This window comes from Tachysurus vachellii, chromosome 22 (genome assembly GCF_030014155.1).
Source record: "Tachysurus vachellii isolate PV-2020 chromosome 22, HZAU_Pvac_v1, whole genome shotgun sequence".
In the NCBI taxonomy this organism is placed as follows: Eukaryota; Metazoa; Chordata; class Actinopteri; order Siluriformes; family Bagridae; genus Tachysurus; species Tachysurus vachellii.
Window position 1 is genome coordinate 14,689,524 of NC_083481.1, and position 17,500 is coordinate 14,707,023.

At 40.8% G+C, this 17,500-nt stretch overlaps 1 protein-coding gene across 2 annotated transcripts in view; it reads right to left on the minus strand.

Annotated features, from left to right (window-relative positions):
- ptprga (protein tyrosine phosphatase receptor type Ga) overlaps positions 1-17,500 on the minus strand; it is a 259,987-nt gene that overhangs the window by 12,088 nt on the left and 230,399 nt on the right. The window contains exons 13-19 of one of the 2 annotated variants that reach the window (XM_060858735.1): positions 15,734-15,866; positions 9,592-9,680; positions 8,365-8,456; positions 2,675-2,771; positions 1,766-1,848; positions 799-933; positions 1-31 (exon numbers count right to left, since the gene is read on the minus strand). The exon at positions 1-31 is cut by the window's left edge and continues 104 nt beyond it. In XM_060858735.1, the coding sequence (XP_060714718.1) occupies positions 1-31; positions 799-933; positions 1,766-1,848; positions 2,675-2,771; positions 8,365-8,456; positions 9,592-9,680; positions 15,734-15,866 (660 nt within the window). Of the gene's footprint in view, positions 32-798; positions 934-1,765; positions 1,849-2,674; positions 2,772-8,364; positions 8,457-9,591; positions 9,684-15,733; positions 15,867-17,500 lie in introns of both variants that reach the window. The other variant, XM_060858734.1, reaches the window with a different exon arrangement.

A 17,500-nucleotide genomic window follows, 5' to 3' on the forward strand; every position in this document is an offset into this window, starting at 1 on the left:
TCTCCGTCGGCCAGTACTGATCACACTTTCTCTGTAACACACACACACACATACACATGTAAACACACAGATTTAGTGTTAGAATTCTGCAATACATGGCAACCTTGCTTCTCACACATACACAAGGTTTCAGCTAAACGTATTTCTTAAGTCAGGTGTTAAAGGTGACTGATCGGAAGGTCAGGAGTTCAAATCCCATGTCCACCAAGCTGCCACTGCTGGGCCCCTGAGCAAGACCCTTAACCCTCAATTGTTCAGTTGTATAAAAATAAAATAAATGGCCGTCTGTCAAATGCCATAAATGTCTTGAGTCTGCACAGTGGAAATGTTAGAATCTTTTTAGAACAGAATAAACAGTAAGATAAATATAAGTTATTGATAGACACAAAAAAAAATTCCTACTCTTTTATAGAAGGGACTACAGACAAAAGTTTGCACCCCCCATAGTTTTTGAATGGAACAAATGAAACACTTCTATTTTACAATTAATTTCATATCAATTTCTTTTTGCAAATAAATAGTAGAATGGGGGATCCAAACTTTTGCTGTACTACTTACATGCTGCGTGATTTCTTACGTCTGTTTTTTATTTCCTTCTTTATTTCTTTACTAATTCTTGTTTAAAAGAAGAGACGAGTCAATGCTTATGTGCCTTAGGAAAAATATGAATATTATTGAACAGTTGAACAATTCCTTAGAACAGTATAGATATTTGCTGTTGTTTGTTTAAGAGCTTCAGTGATAAAAATAATAAAAAGAGCCTGGTTCCTGGGAACTGACTCTAAAAGCTGAACTCACCCGTCCTTTCTCAACCAGGTTGGTAATCATGACAATGATGCCTGTGTTCTGCTCCCACACCATCCTCCAGAAGTCCTCAAAGGTGGATTTAAGGGGACCCTGAGCAGCAATGTACGCCTTGGGCTTGTTGTAACCCTGACACACACACACACACACCTCTTCAGAGTTGTACACTTAAGAATCATCAAAACATATGGAAGAGCCATTTTCTAGGCGTTTCTTTCAGAGAATTAAAACTGATACAAGGAAATAAAAACTCAGAGCTATTTTAACGCTATAATAACCGACACGAAGCCGGTCCCACGACAGAGTTGATTATTTTTCTGTAACAGCATGTCTTTAAAGTATTCAGAAAGTAATTTGCTCATGCTGAGTATGGAATGACACTCAATGTTATTCCAACACATAATCCAGTTTGGGGTGGTGCCAGAGGATGAGCTTCAAATCAGACGATACATCTAAGTCTTTCATTCCACTTACATCCCAACAAACCCCCGACAATAACCGTTTTACCGTTTATCAATAGACACATCACACTTTTTATCCGTTTCTAATCAGTTACGATGTTTCCATCAGACAAGATAGTTTATATTAGAGTTTATGTCTAACGTTAAAGAGAAGTCAGAAAGTGGGGAAAAAAACATCTCTTCAGAGATAGCTTCACTAAATGAACATAAATAATAATAAATCCGTTTATTATTAGATATATATTATGCAGCATATTATGCATACAAGCTTCTGTTGCTGAGTTGTTACTATAAAAAAAGCAAGTGCATGGATATACTGTAGCCTGTGATTTGTGTTGTAGACAGAGCTACGCTGCTATGCGAGCTTAACTCGATTCTGAATGCAGCCCTTTGGGACACACACAAGCAACAATAATCACACTGATGAACAGTTATGTCCACAATGCTGTAGCTGATAAATTCGTTGAGACCCGCGAGCACACATTGAGGAAAACACTCACGTCCACATAGTTAGCATTGATGTAGTCACTGTGTTTGGAGTCCTTGCCGGCTAATGGCCTCAGCTTCACTCGACTGTGATCATCTGGAGAGGGACAGAGCCAGAGAGTGTGAGTAGCATACAGAACAGAGAAAGAGAGAGAGAGAGAGAGAGAGAGAGAGAGAGAGAGAGAGAGAGAGAGAGAGAGAGAGGAATAAAGAGAGAGAGAGAGAGAGTGAGAGAGAGAGAGAGAGAGAGAGAGGAATAAAGAGAGAGAGAGAGAGAGAGAGAGAGAGAGAGAGAGAGAGAGAGAGAGAGAGAGAGGAGAGAGAGAGAGAGAGAGAGAGAGAGAGAGAGAGAGAGAGAGAGAGAGAGAGAGAGAGAGAGAGAGAGAGAGAGAGAGAGAGAGAGAGAGAGAGAGAGAGAGAGAGAGAGAGAGAGAGAGAGAGAGAGAGAGAGAGAGAGAGAGAGAGAGAGAGAGAGAGAGAGAGAGAGAGAGAGAGAGAGAAGAGAGAGAGAGAGAGAGAGAGAGAGAGAGAGAGAGAGAGAGAGAGAGAGAGAGAGAGAGAGAGAGAGAGAGAGAGAGAGAGAGAGAGAGAGAGAGAGAGAGAGAGAGAGAGAGAGAGAGAGAGAGAGAGAGAGGGAGAGAGAGAGAGAGAGAGAGAGAGAGAGAGAGAGAGAGAGAGAGAGAGAGAGAGAGAGAGAGAGAGAGAGAGAGAGAGAGAGAGAGAGAGAGAGAGAGAGAGAGAGAGAGAGAGAGAGAGAGAGAGAGAGAGAGAGAGAGTGAGAGAGAGAGAGAGAGAGAGAGAGAGAGTGAGAGAGAGAGAGAGAGAGAGTGAGAGAGAGAGAGAGAGAGAGAGAGAGTGAGAGAGAGAGAGAGAGAGAGAGAGAGAGAGAGAGAGAGAGAGAGAGGGTAAAAAAAGATACTCACATGCAACAATGTTGATGTATCTGTTCTTGTGCTTGTTGTCTGGATGATTTGAATGTTCAAAAGTGATCTTCATATCGCTTGTGCAACGTTGCACTTCCTATATTTTAATGCACACACACACACACACACACACACACACACACACACACACAGACACATACACACACACACACACAGACACACACAAACACAGATGTCAATTTAAAAAATAATATATACAAAGCAAAAAGCAAGCTGTAGATTTGCAAGAATGTTCCACTAGCAGCAGTGTTTCCTGTTTCATTTGAATAATGATCCTGTACAGAATGCAAAAGCAGCATCCATCTCAAACACACACACACACACACACACCTCCTATGAGTATCCTGCAGATATTCATCAGTCATATGTAGATTTTAAAGCCAAAATCAAATGTTAAAATCATTACAGAAGAGCTTGGAGGCAGGGTTCGTTTTGTTGCCATGGCAACAACTTGAATTATTGTTAAATGCTTAATGCATATTTCAATGATTGCTCAATGATCTGGGGGAGGATATAGAATTTGTATAGATGTCTGGGAAAACCTGTCACCTAGAAAAGTTTCGACTTCTGTACATATGTTTTAAAATTTTTGGGAGAAAACACAACAACCTTTCGGTAAAAAAAAAAGGATTACAGCCAGAGTTTAAACACAGTGACATTTCTGTGACTTCCATAAATTTGCTGATTATCATTCATATTTCGTAAGCACATTATCCTGGTCAGGGTTGCGGTGGATCTGTAGACTATCCTGGGAATGTGAGGTAGTAATTCACCTTGAATAGAAGGTCAGTCTATCTCAATGCACAACCACACACCCACATCCACACACATCCACACACTTACACCCACATACACACACCTACAACTTCGCACAGTCTGTAACCTGACCTGAGCATCAAACCCGGGATATGTACCACATAAAAAAGGCTCTGCCTGCATTAAGCAATTGTTAGACTTTTAAATGGTTTGACTTTTCAAACAGCACAAACACCGAGTCTGTGAACTTCAACATAAATACCAAATATCACTTATATAAATGATGTTTATTTTGCAAAGCCATTGGCATTTAAGTGCCGTTGACCAACCAGACAGCAGAGAGATTCTTTTGTGTGCATCGATACAGCCTCTCTGTGTGTGTGTGTGAATGAGGGCTGAAAGAAAGAGAGGTGTGTCGATCTGATAGTATCGATACAGCCTCTGGGTGTGTGTGTGCGTGTGTGTGTGTGTGTGAATGAGGGCTGAAAGAAAGAGCGGTGTGTTGATCTGATAGTATCGATACAGCCTCTGTGTGTGTGTGTGTGTGTGTGTGTGTGTATGAGGGGTGAAAGAAAGAGAGGTGTGTTGATGTGATAGTGTGACACTTCCGAGGCGTCAAAAAAACTGCCAGAGGCAACAGCAACAGAGAGACTACGCAAGTGACATCTGTTCCCTGCAAGACACTTATTCGCACACCAAAACACACACACACACACAAACACACACACACCCACACACTCACACTAACCCCTGACTGCCCTAGTTTTGTGACCATAACACAAATAAAAAAAAGAGTCATAGGATCATGGTTGTTTTGGTGGTTTAGATGTTTGTCAGGTAAATTTGTGACCATATACACCAGATGATAGAAATCTATCCCGGGGGTTAATCTGAATATATAATAAAGTGGTATGATGCTTTAACCGACAAAGAGTAAAGCACGATGATGCTTTCATAATGGCATACAAATACATTTCATATATAACCGTCTCGCTGAGAAATCGTACATTTTATACGCGGTCTCTTTCTTCTCGCGCTTTTTCGCTGTGGCTCGTTTATTCGTCATCTCGGCGATGGCATTAATCGTGGTGAGTCTGGCATTTAATTTGGGATTAAACTAAATTGTAAAAAAAGAAAAGAGATTAATCGTATGTAGTTAGTTATTAGATTGCTTCTGGATAAAGCCTGTTAATGTTGATATGTGGCGACATTAAAAAGTTGTCAGAAATGGGACAGGGCCTTTGGAGGATTTGGATCAAGGGAAGAAAACGAGTATTATGTGGTAATGTTAGCCCAAATGTAAACCGAAGTGGGACAGATTCTGAATGTCACACCCACACAGACACAATAATAGAAACTTCATGTTTCATGTTAGGAGGTTAGCTCCCACCTGTCTGACCTTTGTCTAGTTTCCGTGTACATGGAGCATGCTCAGTAAATCGCAGCTTATGCACATGTGTGTACAGGTAAATACATTTAATCTAATTGTAGTAATATAAAGCTTTATGAGTGATGTAACTAATCTGCAACTAAAAGCCCTAAATTCCACGTTTGGATAAATCCGAAGAATAAAATTCAGAAGAATTCACATCGTGTTGCACATCATCACCCCAAAGCTTTTCTGTCTCCTTAAGTCCTTGGTTCTGTTATACTTTTCATCCATAATCGCTCTCCCTCCCTTAATATTATACCACAAAATACCATACTCCAAATATCCCCTAATCTTTCTGTCCCTCTTCTTTTCTCACGGACCCCTTTAAAATCCCCCACTTGGAATGCACACAAGCCTGAATTCTTGCCACCACAACCACATCCCTCTCTCTACCTCTCTTTGTCTCTCTGGCCAAAGCAGCACAAAGCCACTTGTTAGGGGCCCTAGAGGCTCCGTCTAGAAGGAGGGGGGGTGGTTTGGCTCTGTCCTTTTCTGACGCACTGGATGGAGAGGTACCGGGGGAAGAAAAGATGAGACAGCGACGAGGAGGCTATTGAAGGACACGAAGGCCTCCTGACACCACTTCTCTGGGTGTGTAAAAAGAAGTATGAGAATGGAAACTCAATCCAGACCCTCGCCTTCACTCTCTGTCCTCATTAAAGTGTTGCTAAGTGTTAGCGCACACAGTTTTAAAGCCAAACCATTTGTTTTTCTCCGTGCATCAAATACGCATCTAATCTAATGCCGGTTGCTTTGTTTTAGGACATTTTTACAATATAATTACTCTAAAATTATATCTATATCACTGTAGATAAAGTAAAAAAAACGTACCAGACTCCAGAACCTCTAGCTTTCAATAAAGTGTAGTAAAGATGAAGCAGTTCGAGTGAAGCTTCCGAGGCTGAGACTAAGCCTGTGTCTGAATCACGCACTTAATATCTACGTTTTCTCAACGATTAACCAACAGACTGAAGTGGACTCGGAGAGATATTTCTATAAAACGCACTTTTGACCCAGAAACGCATTCATAATCAAAACCAACCTTGACATCTTTCAGTAGTAAAGTCTTAATGACACAAATTTTTATTTAATCATGATGTTTTGCCATTTATTCAAAGGACTTCATTAGTGAATAAATGGACTGAACATTTTAATCTCTGTGTAATTCCCAGCTATAAAATGATGCGATGGTGTATTAATATTACTGAACGCAGGGTCGTGTGTCAGGAACCTCTTACGTACAGAGATCTCTTTGAGCTATTTACTTAAAACGCAGCAAGATGCAAGTGTCACCATGGTGAGCCATCGAAAATAAAACATCACGTATAAAACAGAATGAACAACATGGAGATGATTTTTTTTTATTTTTACGATTTTGTCGGTAAATTAATGGCTAATCGTTCTGTTGATTAGAGTTTCAGTAATCTTTCAGTAAAATGGGGCCTGATCACATTTCCATAAAAATGTATATACCGTGACATCAACTGGTCTCTTAGTGACCAGTTTATTAAAAATATAACTACATTTTTGTATAGACTGAAATTCACATCCTGGGAAGAGAAGACAACTGCTCGACTGTCGCACAGGAGAAACCACTTCTGAACAAACATGACCTACTCATTTCATCTTTTCAGCTCTATTTACTCCTATTGCCTCCTGCCAATTCACACCTCCGGACTCGGGTATCGTGTCAATCTCCTGATATCACAGGTGTGAATTATACACAGGGCTCAAATACACAGGAAGTTCAATCTACATGACATTCAACATGACCCGAGTGACTAAAACTGTCACACGCTTCCTGTCTCAAGGGTCAACAAATAATAAAAAAAAAAAACTTGACACCTTTTATCATTAGGTATAACGTGGCAGATGGTGGGATAATATGAGACGTGAGGTCCTGGGCCTCTGTGGATTACTGATCATTTGTGATCTGGCTGCAGATTAATATTAATACAGCCTGAAGGGTCTGACAGCTCTGCACAGATGTGACATGATTTTCTGGCCTGGGCAAGGCAGAGGGCTGGTCATGTCCAAGACCATCTGGTTTACACACACACTCACAGAAGGGCTATAAAACACCCCTATTTACTGACACATTGACAGAGTGATGCCAGTCTGGCCTATAATGACATCCTGCCAGAAATGCTTACCACACATATATGCCAGGGTGTACATGCCAGCTGTTTATAAACAGAGACTAAAAGTTATGAGCAACAGTCTTTATAGTACAAAGTGTGTGTGTGTGTGTGTGTGTGTGTGTGTGTGTCTACGTGCATGGATGTGTGTGTGTGTGAGTGTGTGTGCATGTACATGTGTGAGTCTGTGTGTGTGAGTGTGTGAGTGTGTATGTACATGTGTAAGTGTGTGTGAGTGTGTGTGTATGTACATGTGTGAGTGTGTATGTGTGTGAGTGTGTGTACATGTGTGAATGTGTACATGTACATGTATGTGTGAGTGTGTATATGTGTTAATGTACATGTGTGAGTGTGTGAGTGTGTATGTACATGTGTAAGTGTGTGTGAGTGTGTGTGTATGTACATGTGTGAGTGTGTGTGAGTGTGTGTATGTACATGTGTGAGTGTGAGTGTGTGTACATGTGTGAATGTGTACATGTACATGTATGTGTGAGTGTGTATATGTGTGTATGTACATGTGTGAGTGTGTATGTACATGTGTAAGTGTGTGTGAGTGTGTGTGTATGTACATGTGTGAGTGTGTATGTGTGTGAGTGTGTGTACATGTGTGAATGTGTACATGTACATGTATGTGTGAGTGTGTATATGTGTGTATGTACATGTGTGAGTGTGTATGTACATGTGTAAGTGTGTGTGAGTGTGTGTGTATGTGCATGTGTGAGTGTGTATGTGTGTGAGTGTTTGTACATGTGTGAATGTGTACATGTACATGTATGTGTGAGTGTGTATAAGTGTGTATGTACATGTGTGAGTGTGTGTGAGTGTGTATGTACATGTGTGAGTGTGTGTGAGTGTGTATGTACATGTGTAAGTGTGTATGTACGTGTCTGTGTGTGTGTGCGTGAGTGTGTATATACATGTATGAGTGTGAATGTGTGTTTGTATGTACATGTGTTTGTGTGTGCGTACGTGTGTGTATGTACATGTGTGAGTGTGTGTGAGTGTGTATGTACATGTGTAAGTGTGTATGTATGTGTCTGTGTGTGTGTGCGTGAGTGTGTATATACATGTATGAGTGTGAATGTGTGTTTGTATGTACATGTGTTTGTGTGTGCGTACGTGTGTGTATGTACATGTGTGAGTGTGTATGTGTGTGTGTACGAGTGTGTGTATACGTAAGTGTGTTTGTACACACGTGTGTGTGTACGTGTGTGGGCGTGCGTGTACGTGTGTGAATGTCTGTGTGTTTGTGTGTGCGTGTGTGTACACGTGTGTGTTTGTGTGTGAGTGTGTACGTGTGTGTGTATTACATGTGTAAAAAGGCATGACACATGACATCTCACCTCAAAGTCTTCAGAGAATCCATGCTGGTTGTTGGCGTACAGATCAGATATGTGCTTGATAAACTGTTTAACAGAGATGGCCTCCATGTCGTCTGCAAAACAGCCACAGAGCAGAAATATTTCGAGTAAAGAGAAAGTAAGATAGAAGTTCACTACCTTCAGTGTGTAGTTCTTCACTCCAGACAGTATCCATGTGAATTATTTGTCTTGACTAATTGCAATAAATTTGCTAAGTCTGGTGTTTCATTTGTTTTGTCAGACACTGTATTGATTCTGTTAATGCTGATAATAAATTATAATCGTTATAAAAGCAGACAGCATTTGTAAGAATCATAACGGAGCTGGGCTAAAATCCGTTACCCATCTTTATCAGCTGGATGAGGAGCTCGTCATTCGCTGTTCAAGTTCAAATCAATGCCATGATGGATTTTTACGTCCAAGGGTCATTACCCTAATCTAACACAGGAGTAGTCTGGAGCAGGGAGTAAAATAAGCTCGACTCCACTCCGTCTCTTCGTACACAGTTACACACTCATACACACACTTTTCACTCCGTGAGACAGCTCCAATTATTTCTACAACAGGGTGCAAAAGGGCAGAGAGAGCAAGGGAGAGTGTTGGCTAATATAATGAGCAAGTGTGTGAGGTGGAGTATGAAAAATAGCACCAACATCTAAGCTAGCAAGATAAAACCCACAACCCAAACAATGTAAACATCGTGTGTTACGGGTCGGTGCGCAACAATAAACACGCACCTAGTCTCCTGAGCTTAGAGTAAAACATTTCCTTGAAAGATGGCCGCCGGCTCATGATATTAACGTCCCGGTGTTAATTATGATGAGAGGAATGGCAAAAATGTGAACACATCAACTGACCCGGTTTTACTAATGAACACCGCTAGTGCTTCAGTCCTGAGGTTGTGTTTATAAAGTGTTTGTAAAGCCAGATTTTAAGCTTTAAATGAAAAGAAATTGGTTTTGATCAAGTCAGGAAACTGGTTTATATTATATTATATTATATTATATACATTTTAGAAATTTAATTAACTAGTCAAGCTAGTACTGCTACCTTAAAACAACAAAAACAAGTCAGACACACACACACACACACACACACACACACTTATAATAAACACTCCACAGATCTGAGCATTTTATAATAAGATAGAAAAATCAACATTGTACGATTTAAGCAGATCTGTGTTAAAGTGTTCAAGAGGAAACTCACCTGGGATTGGGATGACAGGAATACTCTCATTGGGCACCACTCGTGGAGAACTGCTGTCCTCCACGTAGAAATGAGCAGTCTGGAAACACCTTCTAATACACACATGGAATTGGAGAGGAGAGTGTGAGAGAGAAAGCTCATTAACAAGTGTTAAAACTAACAATTCAGCACCAAATGACCCCTAAAATAAACATGGCCTGACTTACTTCACGGGTCCTAAACTTATTCAGACCCTGTCTTACGACGGAAGATGTTTACAATACAAACACAGAGTCACAGAGACATTTGGAGAAATAAAAAGAAAAGTTTGCATTGTGATGGGATCGGTCACAGTGACTAACATCCGCTTTGGTGATTGATCGTCATATAGCAGTGAAGGAGTCAAATCATATAGCAGTGAACTTTCCACCCACATCCAAAGAGCAAACACTAACTAAACACACACACACACACACACAGAGTTACGAATGTAGTAGGAAACATTATCTCCAGAAAGCCTTTTCCAAAACAAACACAATATGGCAGTATGATAGACCTCAGAGAGCGCTAAGTCTACACAGATCCAGAGAGAAAAGACGACACGGGCAGGCGTTCTCCGAATACTGCTCTCAGCAGAAGCAACAAAAAACACACAAGTGTCAAGTAGAATCTGCTCTAGTTCCAAAAGCAGAGCGTGAGAAAACTGGTTCTGCTTCTTTGGCTCGCACAGAAAAAAAAAAGAAAACAGTGCTGATAACAACACTGAGAGAAAAAGGGACACACAATAAAATTACTGCAAGAATGTGAAGAAAACCAGAGAGACGAGTTGTAGTCATTAAGTGTCCTGAAAGGAAGAGAGCAGGTTTGTCTTCCTACCTGTACTTCATACACAGGAGAGAACACAATCTGTTCATCCTCTGACAGAACGAGGGATCTGAGGAAAAAAGTAGGAGAGAGGCAGAAGCTTTGGCATGCTGTTGATGACTGATAGGACGACAGAGACGTAGAGGGAAGAGGAGGACTGAGGGAGGGTCTCTCTTGTGTCATGCTCATTTAACTCTTAGGGTCAGAGCCACACGGTGTTGCGTAAACACTGATCCAGGAACAGCCTCGAATGTCTGAACTTTGACCTGACGCGCAGCTCAGATGATCTCAGATCTGTTAAAGAGCAGGGAGGTGACAGAGAGGCAGTCCTAAGACCGTGCAATAGGATTAACTTTGCACGACATTCTGCCTCCACCCCCAACACCTGCTGCTTGCTCTGTTATAAACACACACCCTGCTGGCTGGACACTCCTTTTTTATTATTTCCTTTTTTTGTATTCCCTTTACTTTGTTGCCACTTAATGAAGGGTGAAAAAACAAATCCATGGCGACTACATTGCGACTAAGTTGTTCCCAGTTGTGCCAGAAGAAAAACAGCCTTTACGTTTCTTCAGGAACTTTCCGGTTTTCTTTCATGTGCTGAAATTCACAGAGAGCCTCTGTGCTCCACACGCCTGATCCGCCGAACAAAGGCCGAGCTGCAGCACGGGAAGCCGCAGCCAAGCGTTAATTACCGTGAAGATCTGCTCAGGAACGTAAACAAGATGCCGTGGTGGTGGGAGATTTAAGAGCCGTGAATAGCGTTTTTGTTAAAGTTTCTAGCAGGATGCGGAACAATTTCTGAATCATTTACAGAGTAAATGTCAATTAACTTTATCGGGTTTGTATAAGAGGCAGGACAGGATGAGAATTTCAGATGACAAACGTATGACTCAGTGTGACAGCGTTCTGTATTACGCAAATGTTTAAATACACAGCTTCAAAAAAAGAGGACTTGTGTTTGAATTGCTGCCAGTGTTTTTATGTCATAAAATCAAGCAGCCTATCACGTTTCAGTATGCGATCGTTTAGGAAATTCTAAATAGCATAGTTAACTTAGTTAACATAGTTTAATAAAATTTTTGAAATTAATGAAAAAAAAAACATGGTTAAGTGTGATATAGAAAAATATGGCAAGAATTACGTTTTTTTTTTTTTGTTTTTTTTTAACGTGTTTTTTTTTAAATTTGTTAATAGCAACATTTAACGATATGAAACCATCCGTAAAAGAAATTCACAACTTCTCGGTCTTCAAAACTTTCCACGTACTAGAAAAGTATTAACTCGAAGCTTGAGAATGGAAACTCCTTCTAAAAAGGTTAGACTTCAATTATCTGAAGTTTGTTGTTACTATGGAAACAATGACATATTAGAAGAAGAACATTGATATAAACCAATGCAATTCGAGCCTTTAAGAGACTTTTAGCAGCTCTAGTCTGTACAAAGACAAGAGGTTTTGCACTGAATGAAAATTCAGAGTAAACAGATTATATAAGCATCGCTACTGATGCACTGGATCTGTCCATTAAAGAACAATTGTGTGTCTCTTGGCAGATAAAGAGCTCATCAAGTCCCTCTGAATGGGCCACTGACAGCCTGAAGGCTTTTAACGTCAGAGCTGCAGTCCACAGTAAAGCCCAACCCTGTCCATCACAACACAGAAGAGACTCCTGATCTGCACACACACACTTTCAGAACAATAGAAAAGACGGAGAAACGCAAAAAGGGTTGAGAAGATAGAGAGAGAGAGAGAGAGAGAGAGAGAGCTTGCTGAAGAGCGAGACACACAGAAAGAGAGAAAGAGATAGAGAGAGATAGAGTAATGGATTGATGAACGGATTTCTCAGTCTGTATCTGACTGTAAAAAAGGACATTATTCATAATAACACTCTCCGGTGTTTATAACAGATTATAATCACACCCTCCAGTGTCACCTCAATGAGGATGAGGTTCACTTTTGAGTCTGGTTCAAACACGTAAATACACACACATTTAAATATTAGTCTAATATTGATCTTTTGTATAATATTAATCTTTATATAATGTTAAACTTTTTTGCATTATATTTCTTATGTTCTGTAAAGCTGTTTTGATGTTCGTTGTTAAAAGCGCTATACAAATAAAATGAATTAAATTGAATTGAATTAATCTGTAAAACATTTAATATGCATACTGTAATCTAGTATTCTGGAGTTCTTTGGAGTTGGAAATATCAAATGTCATTAATACAAGGGCTGAAACATACATCGGTTTATTCCTGATTTAAAAACCACACCGTCTTTTTTTTTAATTATTATATAAATTGCTTTCCTGAATATTTTAATTTTTGTGAAGAACTTTACCTATCGAATACAAGTTTGTTAACGGTAGGTTAGGAAAATGGAAATCGTGGCCTTTAGCGGTTAGAATAATGATAATTATGCAAATGTGTGTGTGTGTGTGCGTGTGTGTGCGTGTGTGTGTGTGTGTGTGTGTGTGTGTAAAGTATCCACAGAAAGAGATCATAACCGTAACTGGACCATCAAAAACACACGCACACACGCACACGCACACACACACACACACACACAAACACACACACACACACACACACACACATACACACACACTACTTCATGGACTGTGGGTTCTGGTCTCCACAGTGTGGGGAAGCAGATGGGTGAGTGTGTGTGCTCAGGGCAGGGAGCTGTGACCTGGAGACAGGCTGCTGTGCAAGTCAGAGCTGTTTAGTCAACACACCAACACGCAGCGAGCACACGACACACTTCTGGGAGAGCGACTAGCACGGCTGAGGGATAAAAAATTCCCAGAAACAGACCAGACACACATCACGGTCTAATTCGCAAAAATAAAGCCTTTCCCGCATTTTCCCTAGGCAGTGTCAGATATGTGGGGACTCGGAGTCCCACACTTAGTGGGCACACTCTGTGATTTTTAAACAAAAGGACATTGTTTAATTAGAAAGAGAAAGTTGTTATTTTTGCAGAGCAATTCATGACACAGAGAAAAGGAAGCTTGTTTATTCCTGTTCTAAACTTAGAAAGAAGAGAAACGGCCTTTGGTAAGACTAAAAAAACACATTTTAAAGTGGCAGTATGTGATTTTTCTTCTACCTGTGAGCTGAACTGCCATCTGCCTTATTCTAACTGAATGTCTCTGCAGAAACAACATGTCTTTTAAAGAAAAAGGCATTAGCTGAACAACGTTGATCCAGATGAGGCAACAATCATTTCTGGCCCAGAAAATATAAATAAACTTTACATCAGGTTGTTTTAAATGTATCTTTGTATCAGTTATATCATTATTAATTGTAGAAAACTGCCCCTTTAAATGTGTGGATGTTGTATCTTACAAAGTGAAAACAATGTGATTACTCTATATCTCTCTGTCTCTCTCACTCTCTCTAACTTCTACCTCTCTCCATTTCTCTGTATCCTTGGTCTTTCTCTACCCTGTGTCTCTGCCTCTCCATCTCTCTTTATCCTCTGTCTTTATCCATCTCTATCATTCATCATTTAATCTCATTCACTGGCTCTTTCTTCTTCTCCTCTCTCTCTAGCATCCTTTGTCTGCCTCTCCTGCTATCTATCTTCCATTTCTCACGATCCCCAGTCTCTCTCTTTCCTTTGTATCTTTCTTACATACTTTTCTCTTTTTCTCTCCATCAATTTCTATTCTGTCTCTCTCACACCATAATTTGTCTTTCTCTCTCACTCACGGCATATCCTTAGTCACTCTATACTTAGTCTTTCTCACTCTCTGTATTCTGCATATCACTCACCTTCTCACTCACTCATCCACTCACTCACTCACTCACTCACTGATCCACTCACTCACTCATCCACTCACTCACTCACGCACTCACTCACTGATCCACTCACTCACTCATCCACTCACTCACTCACGCACTCACTCACTCACGCACTCACTCACTGATCCACTCACTCACTGATCCACTCACTCACTCATCCACTCACTCACTCACGCACTCACTCACTGATCCACTCACTCACTCATCCACTCACTCACTCACTCACTCACTCACTCACTCACTCACTCACTCATCCACTCACTCATCCACTCACTCACTCACTCTCACTCATCCACTCACTCACTCACTCACTCATCCACTCACTCACTCATCCACTCACTCACTCACTCACTCACTCATCCACTCACTCATCCACTCACTCACTCATCCACTCACTCATCCACTCACTCACTCATCCACTCACTCACTCACTCACTCACTCATCCACTCACTCATCCACTCACTCACTCACTCTCACTCATCCATTCACTCACTCACTCACTCACTCATCCACTCACTCACTCATCCACTCACTCACTCACTCACTCACTCATCCACTCACTCATCCACTCACTCTCACTCATCCACTCACTCATCCACTCACTCACTCATCCACTCACTCACTCATCCACTCACTCATCCACTCACTCTCACTCATCCACTCACTCACTCATCCACTCACTCATCCACTCACTCTCACTCATCCACTCACTCATCCACTCACTCACTCATCCACTCACTCACTCACTCACTCATCCACTAACTCACTCACTCACCTCTATCTCTCTCTGTCTCTGCCTCTCCCTTTGAATCTGTCTCTCTATCATATCTCTCTCTCTGCAAATCTCTTTAGGATCCTCTTTGAGCAAGGCTGAATGAAGGCCATGACAGCATGTCCTTGGTAACTGCATCTATGGCTCTTCTATCACCACAGCGATGTCCTGAGGGTCTGGTGTCCTATAGACCCTCTTCATCTTACTTACACCGTCACATGTGGGTTGGACCTTACACACATGTACACACTCATAACCTGCTCTCAAAGTGTTGTAAAGGATCCAAGAGCCTTGACATGATAAATGACAAGTTCTATGACACACACACACAGATGATACAAAAACCAGGTGTAGGAAAGAGACAGAAAACACAAACTGACTTCAGGATTCGCTCATACAGTGAATCAATTAAGAAGTGAATCAGTGAATCGGTCCGGTCGCTGAATCAGTGAATCAGAAAATATCTTATCTCAAATGCAGTCGGTCAGCCAGAACATGTTTGTTTCTCTAGGTTTGTTTCTCTAGTATACCATTTATAAATCCAATCTGAGTTTGAGGTGAGTGTGTGACGAATTAAACGCTACCTATCGGCTGCCCTTATTTCTTAACTAAAATAGCCGTTTGATCTGTTCTATAAGCTTGGCTGAAAGAGTACATTTGGGATAAAAGGGCCATATTCAGTCATCCTTAATCCGCTCTCTTATTTTCTTCTCACCTCCAGTAGACGAGTACAGCGAGGAGGAGGATGAGGCAGAGGAAGGTGAGAGCAGACACCACTACTAGAGGAATGATCCACTCCATCCTGCCTGAACCAGGAACTGGGCGCATACTGGAGATTATAGTCCGCTCTGAAACACACACAAACACACACACACACACACACACACACACACACACACACACATGAATGCATCCGTATTACAAACAGTGGCACTACTTGCAGAAATAAGAGCGAGAATACTGCCACACATGCTATAAAATATTTATCACAGGAATGAACTTTTGTGTGTCGCATATAAATCTGCAGTCAACAATCAGCACCTTTAAGAGATTCCTCTCAGAGAGGTTCGTCTGCCCTTTCTATACGACGCACGTCACACTAAACACATACACTGGCCACTGCGACAGCTAGTATTTATCAAAATCATATTTTAGCACCTTTCACAGGTTTATTTTAAGCCGGAATGTGCTGCGAGCTGAAAGCTGAACTCTGCTGCACTACTGATGTAAAGTGTGTGACAGGAATGATCAGTACAGAGGTAAAACCTTAAATCCAGAACGGCACACTCATGTTAACAGCTGTCTCCGTCTCTGTTTTCGTTTTTTTTTTGGTTATATTTGTACATCACAGATGCTCTGATATTGTCAGAAATTCTCAGAAATTTTCAGAAAAGTCGACGCTCATGGGGATGGTTGACATTCTCTCTGAGGGATTTTAGAATAAGCGAGAAAATAAATAAAATAAACAAATAAATAAATAAATAAAAAATTACTACTGCTACTACTACTAACAACAGTAGCAACAACAATAATAATAATACTAACAACAGTAGCAACAACAACAATAATAACAACAATTATTATTATTAATAACAATTATTATTATGAATAATACCAATAAATAATATTATTATTATTGTTGTTGTTTGTTGTTCTTCTTCTTGTTCTTATTATTTTAATAATAATAATAATTTTTAATAATAATTTTAATAAATAATATTCCAAAACACTATACAGGATAGAAAGATTCAAATAAATGTATATCTCATTGTCATTAATTGTCATCTGCACTACAAAAAGGTTTCTAGCAGCATTGCTACCTGCTGAAAATGTACCATGCAGTCACATGGTCCTGTGTGTGTGTGTGTGTGTGTGTGTGTACTCTGCCCTGTTTACTCATGCAACACTGCCCACCTCATTCGCTCTTGTAAACACATGTGCGTATGTGCACACACACACCCACACCCACACTCACACACGCACACACACACACACTGTCTGTCTGCAATCTGAAAAGGAATATTTTAATACTGATGCTCTGAACCTATCAAACAAGACACAATGATTTCTTATTCTGTCTCTCTCTAATACACGCATGGGCGCTCTTCACAGCTTCTACACACACACACACACACACACACACACACACCCTCAAACACCCTCACACACACACACAGAGCCTACCAGAGCTCCAAACTGCAGAATCATTCCCGGAGCCCATGTTAGTGATTCAGAGTCGACCGTGACGGGCCTGAACCCTGCAGAGCTGCAGCTCCCAAACCTCACCAGCTCCATGAAACCCTGCTGCTACAGCACTACACTAACACGCCATGCTAACAAGCTGCTGATGCTGTCTGCTCTCTGTGTCTTTAGCCAAAAAAAAGACTGCTATATGAGAGGAGAGAGCACAAACACACACACACACACACACACACACACACACACACACTCACACACACATATGGCAGAGCCAAACATAACT